Source organism: Megascapheus bottae, chromosome 4 (genome assembly GCF_031878675.1).
Source record: "Megascapheus bottae isolate mThoBot1 chromosome 4, mThoBot2.hap1, whole genome shotgun sequence".
NCBI lineage: Eukaryota > Metazoa > Chordata > Mammalia > Rodentia > Geomyidae > Megascapheus > Megascapheus bottae.
The window spans coordinates 7,331,336-7,344,461 of NC_143512.1; the positions used below are offsets into that span (position 1 = coordinate 7,331,336).

Below are 13,126 nucleotides of genomic sequence, written 5' to 3' on the forward strand. Positions count from 1 at the left end.
AGTTGCATTTGGCTTCTCCTAAAGTCAAATTAAATGCATTTTCTAAGTATCTCATGGGTGGTGAAAACAGAAAAACTGTAGATGTGTATCACAATACCTTTGGTTCATGAATATTTCATTAAAGGTTGGTTCCTGCTGCTGATAGAATCCACACTATTCATTCTTACTGCTCACCTACACTGTCTCTGGTATATCATATTCTTCACAACATCACAACTCTTTTTTTCTTTTTCTTGTAATTAATAATTATATTCACCAGATAGAAGGTACATCATTTCACAAACATTGATACCCCTTCTCATGTTTTTGTCCCCATCTCCCTCCCCTCCCCTCATCTTGTTTCCCCCTTCCCTATCCTATTTCAAATAAACAAATATACATATATACAATATACCAGATAACGAGGTAAGATGCTGTAACAATATGAGATAACCAAGGGACAACAAAAGAGATGAGAAATAACATAGTACATTAAGAACAACAATCATACATTATGACTCTTGTTTCCATATCCTGGAGATCCTTTCATTTAGCTTCATCCTATATGGCCTTATATATCTAGGTTTTGCCCTGTTGTAAACCTCTGCTAGGAGAGAGAATCCAAGGTTTATACTAATTATGACAAATGAGGGAAACCATTGAGCCTATGTTCCTTTGGGTCTGGCTTACTTCACTTACTATGATTTTTTTCCAAGTCTTTCCATTTCCTTACAAATGGGGCAATGTCATTCTTTCTGATGGTACCATAGAATTCCATTGTGTATAAATACCACATCTTGTTGATCCAATCATCAACTTGAGGGGGGTTGGTTCCATATCTTCAGTATGGTAAATAGCTCTGCAATGACCATCACAACATCACAACTCTTAACCATAAAGAGAATGAAAGAGATTTGCAATAATTCGATGAACATTTAGTACTGATATTTTCCTATTTGTGAAGACCTTGAAAAACACATCATAGTATAGTACCCTATAGGCCAGCAGCAAAACAGAATATTGTGTTTACTATTTGAGTCAAGGACAACTTGAATAGTAGAAAGTGCAGACATCCTGTGTCACCTTCATTATGCTACTGGCTTCTTCCTGCCCTTTGTGGCTCAGACTTCCAAGATTAGGGGTCTTTCAACAGCCTCTCTTCCAGCAGCATTTGACTGCCCAGTCCTCTAAACTGAAGTCTCCCAAGGGCAAAGACCAATTGTATTTTAGTGTCCTTAGAGTAACCCTTTTTGCTACCCAGTGACATGTACATCATATATATACACTCATTAAACAGAGTTCTTTCATCTCAAACCAACTTGCTCCAAATTCAAGTTGGCTGTCCTCTCCCAAGTAACTCCCTTCCTTCACTAACCCAGCAGCTTTTTCTTCCTCTGACTCAGAGGACCCTTAAGTCCCGCCAGTACTATAGATGTTGTTGAGGATGAAACTCATGTTTTGTAATTTGGCTGGGGAGGGAGGGGTGGTGGCATTAGGTTTAAACTCAAGACTTGTTACATGCTAGATGGATGCATCATACTACTTGAGTCATGCCTCTGTCCTTCTTGCTCTGTTTTTTGGGGGTTTATTTTGCCAGTCTTGGGGCTTGAACTTAGGGCCTGAGCACTGTCCTTGGGCTGGGTTTTTCTCAAGTCTAGTGTTTTGCCACTTGAGCCACAGCACCATTTTCAGCTTTTTCTATGAATGTACTGAAGAACTGAATCCAGGGCTTTGTGCATGCTAGGCAAGCACTCTACCACTAGGACAAACTCCCAGCCCATCTGGCTGTATTTGAGATAGTCTTCTTTGTGAACCCAAGCTGTTTGAACTACAATCATCCTATTTGTACCAATCCTGTAGATGGGATGACAGAAATAAACTACCTCATGAACCTTTTTTTTTTGATAATACAAGGTTTTTGTGGACTATTTTGCCTGGTTGTCCTAGACCAGGCTTGTAGATATGCACCATTCATGCTTGACTAAAATTTGTCCTTTACTGATCACACCATCAAACTTAATAGTCATCAGACACCCAATTGTGCCAAAGGAGAACTTCCCTTTGCCTCACCTCTCTCTCTTCCTCCCTTCCCCTGCTCTTAAAAGTCAGTCTTGCAGCTTAAACCCAGGGCCAAGCTGTTGTCCCTGAGTTTTTTACTCTCAAGGTTAGCACTTTACCACTTTGAGCCACAGCACCATTTTCAGTTTTCTGGTGGTTAATTGGAGATAAGAGTTTTATAGACTTTTGTGCTGAGGCTGGCTTTGAACCATGATCCTTAGATCTCAGCTTTCTGAGTAGCTGGTATTACAGGTGTGAACCAGGATGCCTCATATCCCTTAAGAAGATGGTTTATTCATCTATCTAGCATATATTATTTAAGAGTTTATTTTGAATTATTCTTTTTATTTTGGTGCGCTTTGATATTGGTTGCCATTAACAAAAACAACAAAAATAATAAGCATTTGTTATATGCTACTTTGAGTTTACTAAGGGCTCTGTGGGATACAAGGTGCAGTTTAGAGCCTGAGCTAGGCCTTAATACCACTGTAATAACTGTTAATTATGAGAAATGATAACTTAGGAGAGCAATGAGGCTGCAAATTAAAGAGAACTGATTTGGGCTTGGAAGTCACAAAAGGCTTCCCTAAAAAGAGAGAGATTGAAGCCAACCCCCAAATATGGAGGGTTTTAATTCCCACAAAGTGGACATCATGCCTTACTGATTTCAGCACATCTGGCACAACAAAATTTTTAACCAGGGAGATGCCAAACAGATGCCCTTTTAAGTGCATTGGATGGTGTGGAACCTGCCCAAGAGTTCCCATTCCTTTTTCATTTTGGACCTGAAATCCCACCTACTGTGGAATGGACTTATAGATGTCCTCATGTTGTGCAGATAATAGAGCTGAATGACAGACAGAGTTTGTATCGCCTGAGCAGTTAATTACTCCTCTGCTTGTTGAAAGAATGGGTGACAGATGGTAGACACCTTTATGGCAGATTCCACTGTAAGCCACACAGGCATGGAGGCAAGTCTGGACAGCTATCTCTTTCCCAGTGGATTTTTCTCTACTTAGAGACTTAGAGTTTTAAGACTCCTTTGGCCTTTAGACAAGTTTCGTTGCAAATATAGGAAAATGCCCTCTTCTGGGTCTTTATGTTGTAGGAACATGTTTTGAATTACAGGCAATCTCCATGAGCCCATGTGGCCCTGAGTTTCTTCAAACCTGGCTAGTAGGAGAGATTTTCGGGAAGCTGTATGCATTTTAATAGGAACAGCATGGCGTTCATTACTCACCTGCTTCCTGCCATCTGGATTTTCACAGCTCAGTAAGCATGGTGGGCTTCCTGCATATGAGCTAGGAAAGCATGGCTCTTACAGAGGGTGTGGCCTGGTCCCTTTGAAGTCATAATTTTATAATGGACACCACAAGTAAATTGAATAGGGCTTACTGTTGCAGGAAGCTGCTTTCACATGTGAATGATTGGAAAATAAGGTACCCACTTCTCAGCGGGGAGAGGAGAAAAGAAAGCACTCCATATATTGGTAGCCACACAAGTAGGTCAGAACGTTGGTTGGGTGGTAAAGTAAAATGGATTTGTACACAGGAGAGTTTGTGTAAGAGGGTTGCAGGAAGGGACTTCTTTTTAATTTTCTTTTGCAAATCAATAATGCATTACTCTAACCCTGTGCAAAATACTAGGAGGAAAACAGATGTATTTAGATTCCAATAGCAGCAAATCCATCTGATGAACACATTAGCACAAGGAAACAAGAGTTACCCTTATTTGTTTCCATTTATTCAGGAGAAACACGCACACATGCTCTGCTCCTCAATCATCTCATCCAGTAGACTTTTCTTTGTATCTCATTGGATCTAGGTCAAGTGGCCATTCCTCATTCCTTGCCATACGGAGCCTAAACACATGTCTGAATTGTTCAGCCTCCATAGTGAAACAGAGGAAAGCAGGCAATGGGTAGAAGTAGACAACCAAGAGTTCATACACAACACATGCCTACAGAGGCAGATTGCTATGCAGGAGCAGTATGCGTGTCTAGCAGTATATTTATCCTTAAATGGGAACTGACAAGAAAGAAGCCACTGGATCCTTCTACCTGCATTCTTTCATGAGAAGAATGCACACACCAGATTGAAGTGAAAACCAATATGCCCAGAGTGAATTGTATTCAAATGAAAGGAAGGGGATTCAGTTCCCAAACAACAGACATTGTTTGGGTGGCAGAAGAATTAAGTTTGGATCAGACAGAAAATGTGTGTTACACACAACAGGATAAGGGGTGGCAAGCAGGTGGTGTGTGTCTTGCCTGTTCCTGTGTTTGGACATAACAGATTTCTTCCTTACCACATCCTCAGCCTCTCTGGGTGCCAATGGGTCCTTGTACACTGTTTCAGGTATCAAAGCTTCCTTAGAAAATATTACCCAAGAAAAATTGATATTGACTTGGTCAGTACAATGGTATTTTATGGGTGGAGTTTGAGTTCAGACCCCTTCTAAGCATAGACTGAGTTATTTGATCAAACAAAACAGCTTCAGGTGCCCTGCATATCCAAGTGCCTGAGTTGACCCAATCAATCATGTAAACTCTTCGGATTTGAGCCTGGTGTGACGCTGTGGGAGACTGGGGTACAATTAAGAGTTCCCTCCATTTCCTTCCTCCTTATAAGCACACAAACACAATACCTAAGTTAATGCCTATTATTCAGGTACTTGGAGATTTTATGTATAAAATTACTAGTCTGGAACTTTGGTAGGATGAAGAGATTGATTTTTTTAAGGAAAAACTCAGTCTTAATAGTGCCTAGAAATGGGGTTACCAGGCCACCATCTGCACAAATTAAATCAGCACAAATAGATGTGGTACACATCAAACCTCATGACCACCAGGATTTCCTTTAAAATCATTTTAACTACATTTGACCTCAATTACAGTTTTGGGCTTTTGTTTTTAAGTCAAAATGAACTTGATCCATATCTGTATGAGACAGAGGGGAAATGTTCAAGCTTCTAGTTTCTTTCTCAACAGTGTCACAAGGTGGTGGACATAAAGAAATGTTAAGGTGCCTTATTAACCTGTCATTTAAGAGGAAAAGACAAATTGCACTCAGACATGATTTCTTGTGGTCATTGGGACAGAGTTGTTTCAGTCTGCTAGCTGTTATTACCACTTCCTCTTCCTGTACTCCAAAAGTTCTGTCTCAAGCAGAATATTTTGCAGTTTAAACTTTGCTATGAAACAACATGTTGTACACACAGGAGTGTGTGAATCACAAGTGTTGGTGTCTTGAAACTGGAATGTGGGAGTGATCTGTGAGTTTTACATCAATTATTAAACAGTCACAGATGAAGCTATGCAGGGCTGGATGGGGTAGGAAAGAATTCCAGTTACACCTACTAGCTTAGTGGTGATGAATGAGTCAGTTCAAAATGATGAATGAAAGTTCAAAACAGGTATTAACTCAAGCTACAATGGCATATGTTCTGCAGAGATGTAGGCTGTGGCTTGATATAAACAACCTCATCCACAGACCAGCTGTGGGTAAGTAAGGCCTTTGCAAGAGAACAAAAAGAATGTCAGGATTCCATGCCCTGCCTGGCACCTCTTTGTCTTGCAGGAAGAGGGAGGAAGGTGCAGTACCCAGTGATGTAACCGTAACACTTGGAAAACAGAACAGAACTTGGTTGATAACCTGGGACAGTGCCCAATACTTCATGATGAAAGTTCTAGCTCTCCTGGCCAAGACCATGTGACTTTCAAGCTCTGTTTTGACCTACATACATTTTAAAGGGACAGAGAAAACACTTTCTGAGTGTAGGCAATGTATATGTCACTTCTGGGAAAAACAAGTTTTACTTTCCTCTGAGTACCATTTTCTTGGTCTCTAAGCCAAGGATTCACCTTGAAAAAGCTTCTTAACTCTTTTTGATGCCCAGCTTGGATGACTAAAAGTAAGGGCCTACCCTTTAGTCCATAATCTGGGGACTCCTAACATAGCCTGTCCAGAGCTTTGGAGCACTGTGTCAGAGGTGCAACCCAGTGGAAGGGCATAAACGACACATAAGCAGAACCTTAAAACTGAGCCCTAAATCATCAGTATGGTCTTACCCAAACCACACTCATCATTCCCTGTGTTTTTCTGTCTCTTGAGGCCCCCCATCTCCCTGCATTGTTAGCATTCAGAGAGTTTGAAAGCCTTGATGGATTCTTTGAGTGCTTGACAGAAGCTTGCCCACCTGAGTCTATTCAAGCCTGAGAGCTCACTTATAACCCTTTCCTATGCCCTCATGAAAAGGCCAGAGGCCCTAAGTGACATTTGAGGTGACCCTAGTACTCAGTGCCTTTCAGTCAGGCTGTTTCCAGTCAACTGCAGACAGGAAACAGACATCTCTCCTCTAACCGTGATGGCAATTTGCTAAGATACACAATGAGTAAGAGAGGAGAGTTGTCAAATACCTCACCGGAAGGAGATGGCTTCACAGCCAAGCTAGCCTCTGCAAAGCCTCAGCTTATTGACACGTGTCATTTGTTTTAACAATCTGAGCTTAGTCAGAATGTAGTTTGTGTTTCTCTATTTGCTCTTGGAGAGGTCTTCCTGTGAAAACAGACTCAATTCCAAGTTTTTTGGTTCCTTCTCAGAACATAAAGGGGAATCTTTTTCCCAGATGAAGCCTGGAAAGCTGGTGACTCTAACCCACAGCTCTCAGGGAAGGTTACAGCTCTTATTGATGTGGCATTGAAAAACATGGGAAAAAAGCAATTGTGCTGAATTGAAACCCTTTTGTGTGACTAAAGAGATAATAAGAGGGGTTAAGGATGTGGCTCAGTTAGTATAGCACTAGCTAATTACTGAAAACGCACCAGGTACCAAGTTGGAAATAAATAAGGTGAGAAAAGCAATTGTCAGCATATAAAATTTATGAGACACTTGCATAAAAATCTGGATATCTAACATCTTAAAAGACTAAAACCATCAGCCAAGACATGTCATGGCTTCATCCACGTAGACAAAGCAGACATTTGTTACTTTAGAGAAGACACTGAAGTGGGGGAGTGGGAGGGAAAGAGCTCAAGTGGTAGAGTGCTTGCTCACTTCTCAGTACTGCCAAAAAGGTGAAGCCACTCGTTTATAGTTGACCTGAATTGCTACATTCCTGTTACTAGGAAGCCCTGTGGAGTTTCAGTTTGCTACCTTGGGGCCAAACCAAGAAATCATTAATTGTCATTTAAATGTATCTAGCTGGAGAGGGGGGGATGGGGCCCTCATGCCCTATTCTTTATATGAAAAGGACAATGATGTAGAGAGAATTTTATCCCACTTACCTGAATAAATCAGGTATACAAAGAAAAATCCTAACATGAGGCTATGAAAGTATAATTTGCGATTTGAATTTTTCTGCATAACTGTCTTGGTTTTCCATATGACTGTTCCTCTTTTGCTTTCTTTTCATAGACATTACCTTCAGATTTATCTTCCCCTTTCTCCTTCCATTCCTTTCCCTTTTCTTTCCCCTGGCTTTTTCCTTCTCTTTTCCTCCCTTCCTTTCCCTCCACTTTCTTTAAACACTCCCTTGCACTCTTGGTAGCAATTGTTGGAGCCCTGCAGGGAAATAATTGGGGGGGAATTAACCTCTGACATTTTTCTAAAAATAGCCCTAATCAACCCAATCATAGGTAATTTACCTGTCCGTGTTTCTCGGGGGGTCACCAGCATGGTAGAAAGACTTGGCAGGCTGACTTTCCCTCAGCAGTTATCCACACAATCCAAGTGCCTGGCTCCCTGTGCCTTGTCTCCTCTTAGAGTTGTAGAGGGCACATTGCCTTTCTCCTGCATGCCCTGGGGGTTGAAGTTAAGGATGAGCCCTTCCAGAGGGAGGTATTGGGCCTACACACTAAGGGGGCCAGGGTGGAGCTAGAAGTTCTTCCTGCTTTCCCCACTAATCCCTGTGGTCTTCTCCTCAGTGTCAGAGCTTCAGGAATCATAACCTAGCTGCCATCCAATCCTCACAACAAAAACTCACTTGGGAAAGTTTCTTGGTATCAAAGACAAAAGAAGGGAAAAGGCTGTGAGTGGTTAAAGAGTCTGTGGTTAACAGAAATTATTCAAGAAAACAACCATTTCCCTGGCGTATAAAGAAATTCATTTTCCCTTACCCAAAACAAAGGGGTGTGGACATGCCTTTTCCTTTGGTTCTGTTAAGTCATTCCAAGAGACTATAGTGCTGTGTGGGTAACTAGGAAATTCACCTCAAGAAGTGGCTCATAGGGCTGGGAGTTTGGCCTTGTGGTTAAAGTGCTTGCCTAGCATGCACGAAGACCCGGGTTTGATTCCTTGGTACCACATTCTTAGAAAAAGCCAGAAGTGGTGCTGAGGCTCAAGTGGTAGAGCTCTAGCCTTGAGAAAGTCCAAGGACAGTGCTCAGGCCCTGAGCTTAAGCCCAGGACTGGCAAAAAAAAAAAAAAAAAAAAAAGTAGCACTTAAAATATGGAACATAAAATCCTTATAAATTCCACTGCAGACACAAAGCCTTAAGCCCTTAAATGCACAGAAAAGTATGTCTATTATCTATGCTTTCAAAGTAAGTGTGCAGTTACTTAAATTGCTTTTGTCTTCTTTGCAGCTGACATTATCTCTACGGTAGAATTCAACCACACGGGAGAATTACTAGCTACAGGAGACAAGGGGGGTCGAGTTGTAATATTTCAACGAGAGCAGGAGGTAAGTGGCTGTGAATATAAAAAAAATGTCCGTTTTCTTTTTCTTTTGTAAAAGAGGTCTCTTACTGTTCCTTAATACTCCTCTGTCATATTTAACCTGCTCACAAACTTAAACTGCAAAAAAAATAAGTCATTAGCATCAATAGTTGCATACTGAACTTGTAAAATCACCTGAAAAGGTGGCTCATTCCAAGTATATTCTGATCTTTCACAGCCTAGAATACCAAGTAGCCACACATTCAGAAAGGCCCCGTTGCTTGTCTGCAACATTCCAGATACTTCTGAGCAAACTATTATGCTGAGATTTGTCTTCTAGGTACTGAATTCAGTCTCCCTTCACTTCAGATATTATCAGAACATGCACGTGAGAAGAACAACAACAAAAAAAACCCATAGATGTGCATCAGCAGAGAAGAAAATGACAGATCACCCTACCCTACCAAAGGGAGTGAAAACCCACAAGTTCACATCTCAGCAAAACGAAAAGGGACATGCAAGTCCCTGGAGCTCAGTGCCATATGTACCTCTGTTTCTGAGCAAGAGTTCTATCTTCTAGTGAATCCCATTTCTTCCTGAGACTTGAGTCCCACTAGGAATTATTTCTCTTTTTCATACAAATTGAGAAGAGGGTCTCCCCCTCCCCCACCGCCCACCACACATACACACAGCCGATCTCTTTTGGTGTCTGCTTCTGTTTTGTCAGAATTATGACCCAGTTTGATTTCCTCATCCTCCCCTGGCACAGACTCAGAGTCTCCAGCAGGCTGGTCTGTGTTCTACCAATTCTCCCATCTGCCACTGTCTTGCCTCTGAGACTCACTGGGACCTGAGAAAGCGAGAGGGAGGCCCACTGTAAGAGGAAGGCTCCACAAGAGACTTCCTGAGCAATTTAATGCCTGCTTATGCCTCTAGGCCATTTGCATTATACCTCCCCTCAAAAAAAAGGGGGGGGAGGAAAGGAAAACCTCATTTAGAGGTGATATATTTGGTAATTGCACATTATTTGCAATTAATTTCTATAAGGGCATCAAAAATCCCTGGGGTGGAGGGGTAGGGAGGGGTTCCATATAAATTCAAGCACTCCGCATTCAATCAGGCACCCAGCCTATTGCATTGGCCCTGGAAATGTGAAAATGTGGTTGGCAAGTAGGAACTAATAGCTCTTCTTGACCTGGAATTTTTCCTGCTTTTTCGGAGCTGCCTGGTGCTAATTGGTCTGGCACATGCTACACACACTTGACAGTCTGATTTGGATGGTAGCAAATCAACACTCTTATAAAATTTATTGTTAAGGTGGACTGGCTGGCTGAGCATGTGAGGAGGAGGGAAGCAAGGATGTCAGTGTTTTAAGTCCTTGGAAAACTAATTTCCAAACCTTTTTTTTTTTTCCAATTTTCTTTCTTAAAAAAAATCCAATTAGGTTCACAGTAATGATAAAAGGAGCTGGAGGAACTGTTTAGCATAAATTACCCAAAGGCAGAATGTTGCCACTATTACTCTATCCCACATTTTCAGAACACTATTTATAGGATTCACCTATTTTAATTTGTGGAACTATTTGGGAAGCCTGATTCCTTAGTGGAATGATGGGGACCCACTTCCCAAAATACGATGATGGCTTTGTTCACTGCAAAATAAATGTTAATCGTGAGGAGAAAGAAGAGAAGCCTAGGAACTGAAAGATGTCCTTATCCTATAAGCAAGGACAGTACTGGGGCTTGAACATGCAGGGCCCGGATGCTATTCCTTACCTCTTTGGCTTAAAGCTGGCACTTCGCCTCTTGAGCCAGTCCTTCACTTTTGACTTTTGGTTTGTTGATTGGAGAGCAGTGTCTCAGGGACTTTCCTGCTCAGACTGGATTTCAAGGGAGAGCCCAGCCTCCTGAATAGCTAGGCTTACAGTCATGAGCCACTAGCACTGGGTTGTTTCTCACTTTTTGTGGGTGAAACCTGTGAGTGAATTTTCATGAGGCTTTTTTGCCCCTCACCCCTTATCAGAAGCTGAGATGTGATTTGGGATTTTCTATATCTAACTAGGAATGTAAATTGTAAATGGAGTCCCTTCCCCCCTCTGAAAGTGAAGCTTTTGTAACAAAATATCTTATAAGACTCTATTTTTTTTAGCAGTTTTTCAAAGCCAAATCCCAAACCTCTTGGGTCATCTGTTCCTAAAATATCTGAAATATATCCCGCCTCCCTTCTTGGATAGGAAAGTAAAACAGACTCTAGTGGAGGGTGGGTATTATTCAGAGTGAGGAAGCTCCAAGATGATGAATGAGGACAGAGAGAGTTGAAATACTTTATATGCATGTATGTAAATAGAACAAAGAAGTCTATTGGAATTGTTTTAAGAAGGGAGCAGAGGGGTTCAGGGAGAATGAAAGAGAAGTCATCTAGGATATATTGTACACAAGTATGGCAATGTCACAATGAACCCTTCCCCATACAACTATTTTCCAGCATTGAGCTCCCTCTTTTTCTCCCTCTCCTCCTTTCTGTGTTTCATCTGTACACTTGGTGCTAGAGAAAACGTGGAGGTGAAACTGTTCTACCTCTGTTTCGTCAGTCATTCAGGGGGAGGGAGGAAGAAAAATTAAAAAGCAAGGAGGGAGGACTTGGTACCCAGATCCACTCCCTATAAGTTATATGACCTTAGTAAGGTCATTTAATATCTCTAAGCCTCATGTGTGGTTTCCCATGCCCTATCTACCTCTCAGATTCTGTGAGACTGTTCAGATTTTTTAAAGATAAATAAGCACAGTGTAAAAGTAGTGAAAGTTGCCACAACTTTGATTTAAAAAAAACAGATAAAGGTCTAGTTAAGTTGTAAAATTCCTAATAAAATATTCCTAATATTGTATTTGTGTCCCCCCCCCTCAGTATGGAGTAGCTCAGCTCCAGAGGTGGGGAAGAAGTGTATTAGGATGAGACAGTTAAATTTAAAGCATCTATTGGTATTTCATTTAGTATCTTGTTGTAACTGAACTACTGGCCTATGCATATGCTATGATATACAGAAGTTAGTGTGTTATACAGAAGTTAGATCTGTGATGCACATCGATATGAATGCAGATATACTGATGGAACCAAGACCGGCAGGGCATGGCCCAACCTTCAGAGGCTGCTAATCTAAGGCAACAGGCCATGTGACTTTATCCACCTCTACATACCCTCCTCACCCCATCCCTAAACGCTATGCTGAGAGACTGACGAGTTTTCAGTTGGCTTCTTCCATGGTTTAAAATTTTTTTTGTTGGTTTCTGTCTTTCCTACAGAGTAAAAATCAGATTCATCGTAGGGGAGAATACAATGTTTACAGCACATTCCAGAGCCATGAACCCGAGTTCGATTACCTGAAGAGTTTAGAAATAGAAGAAAAAATCAATAAAATAAGATGGCTTCCGCAGCAGAATGCAGCTTACTTTCTTCTGTCTACTAATGGTATGTACAGTGATACTCTATGTGATTGGTTACAGTCTGCCAGCCATGCACACGGGTCTATCTTGGCCTCAGTTTCCCTCAGTACATTGCACACTCGAGAAAAATCTAGAGACCGCATTGGCAAGATACTTTGTAGAATGCCTGGTACAAACACACACACAGTAGGCCCTCAGGAAAGCAAGTCGCTTTTCTTTTTATAAATATCAAATCTATTCCCAACTGTGTAAAAATTCATTATCTGCAATTTTTGCAAGTTTCAACAAATGTAGATTACTTGCAGGTGTGTTTTGAATGACTTCCTGCCTTGAGCTTCACTGGATGTTATTCTGGGAACAGATTTCAGGAAATTCAGGAAAAGCCATGCTGCCTCTGAGTTGAGTACATTGAATGGAAGTTATTAATTCCTGAATATACTGTAGGGTCTGTCAAACAGATGGCTGGGTGTTTCTCTGACAAAATCAAGTTCTTATCTAGGAGCCCAAGTTAGACAGACATAGGACACCATTGAAGAACTTACTGATCATGAAAATGTTTCCTCAGACTCTCCTTTCAAACTTCTTACACTATTTGTAGGTGGAGGAGAAATTGGTATAGATCGGTAAGAAAGAATGTTGCATATTGAATAGGTTACATAGCAGAAGCAGAATTATCTACCTGGCTCTAGGTGTATGTGTGCATGCTCATGCATGCGTGCATGCATGCTGATACCAAGACTTGAACTCAGGGCCTGACTACTGCTCCTTAGCCTTCTCACTCAGGGTTGTTACTCTACCGCCTGAACCTCACTTCTCCTTCTGGCTTTTTGCTGATGAATTGGACATTAGAATCTCTCCAGTTTTTCTGCTTGGGCTGACTTTGAACTGTCCTCAGAGCTCAGTCTCCTGGGTAGTTAGGATTAAAGATGTGAGCCAGCAACATTTGACTTCCTTGCAGGAAGTTACCTATTGAAGGGTGATAGTTAAATAGCAT

At 41.4% G+C, this 13,126-nt stretch overlaps 1 protein-coding gene across 5 annotated transcripts in view; it reads left to right on the forward strand.

Annotated features, from left to right (window-relative positions):
- The window catches only part of Ppp2r2b (protein phosphatase 2 regulatory subunit Bbeta), a 419,132-nt gene that overhangs the window by 308,561 nt on the left and 97,445 nt on the right, over positions 1-13,126 (forward strand). For all 5 annotated transcript variants that reach the window (XM_090331274.1, XM_090331275.1, XM_090331279.1 and 2 more), the window contains 2 exons: positions 8,620-8,717; positions 11,992-12,157. In XM_090331274.1, coding sequence (XP_090187400.1) covers positions 8,620-8,717; positions 11,992-12,157 — 264 coding nt within the window. The remainder of the gene's footprint in view (positions 1-8,619; positions 8,718-11,991; positions 12,158-13,126) is intronic.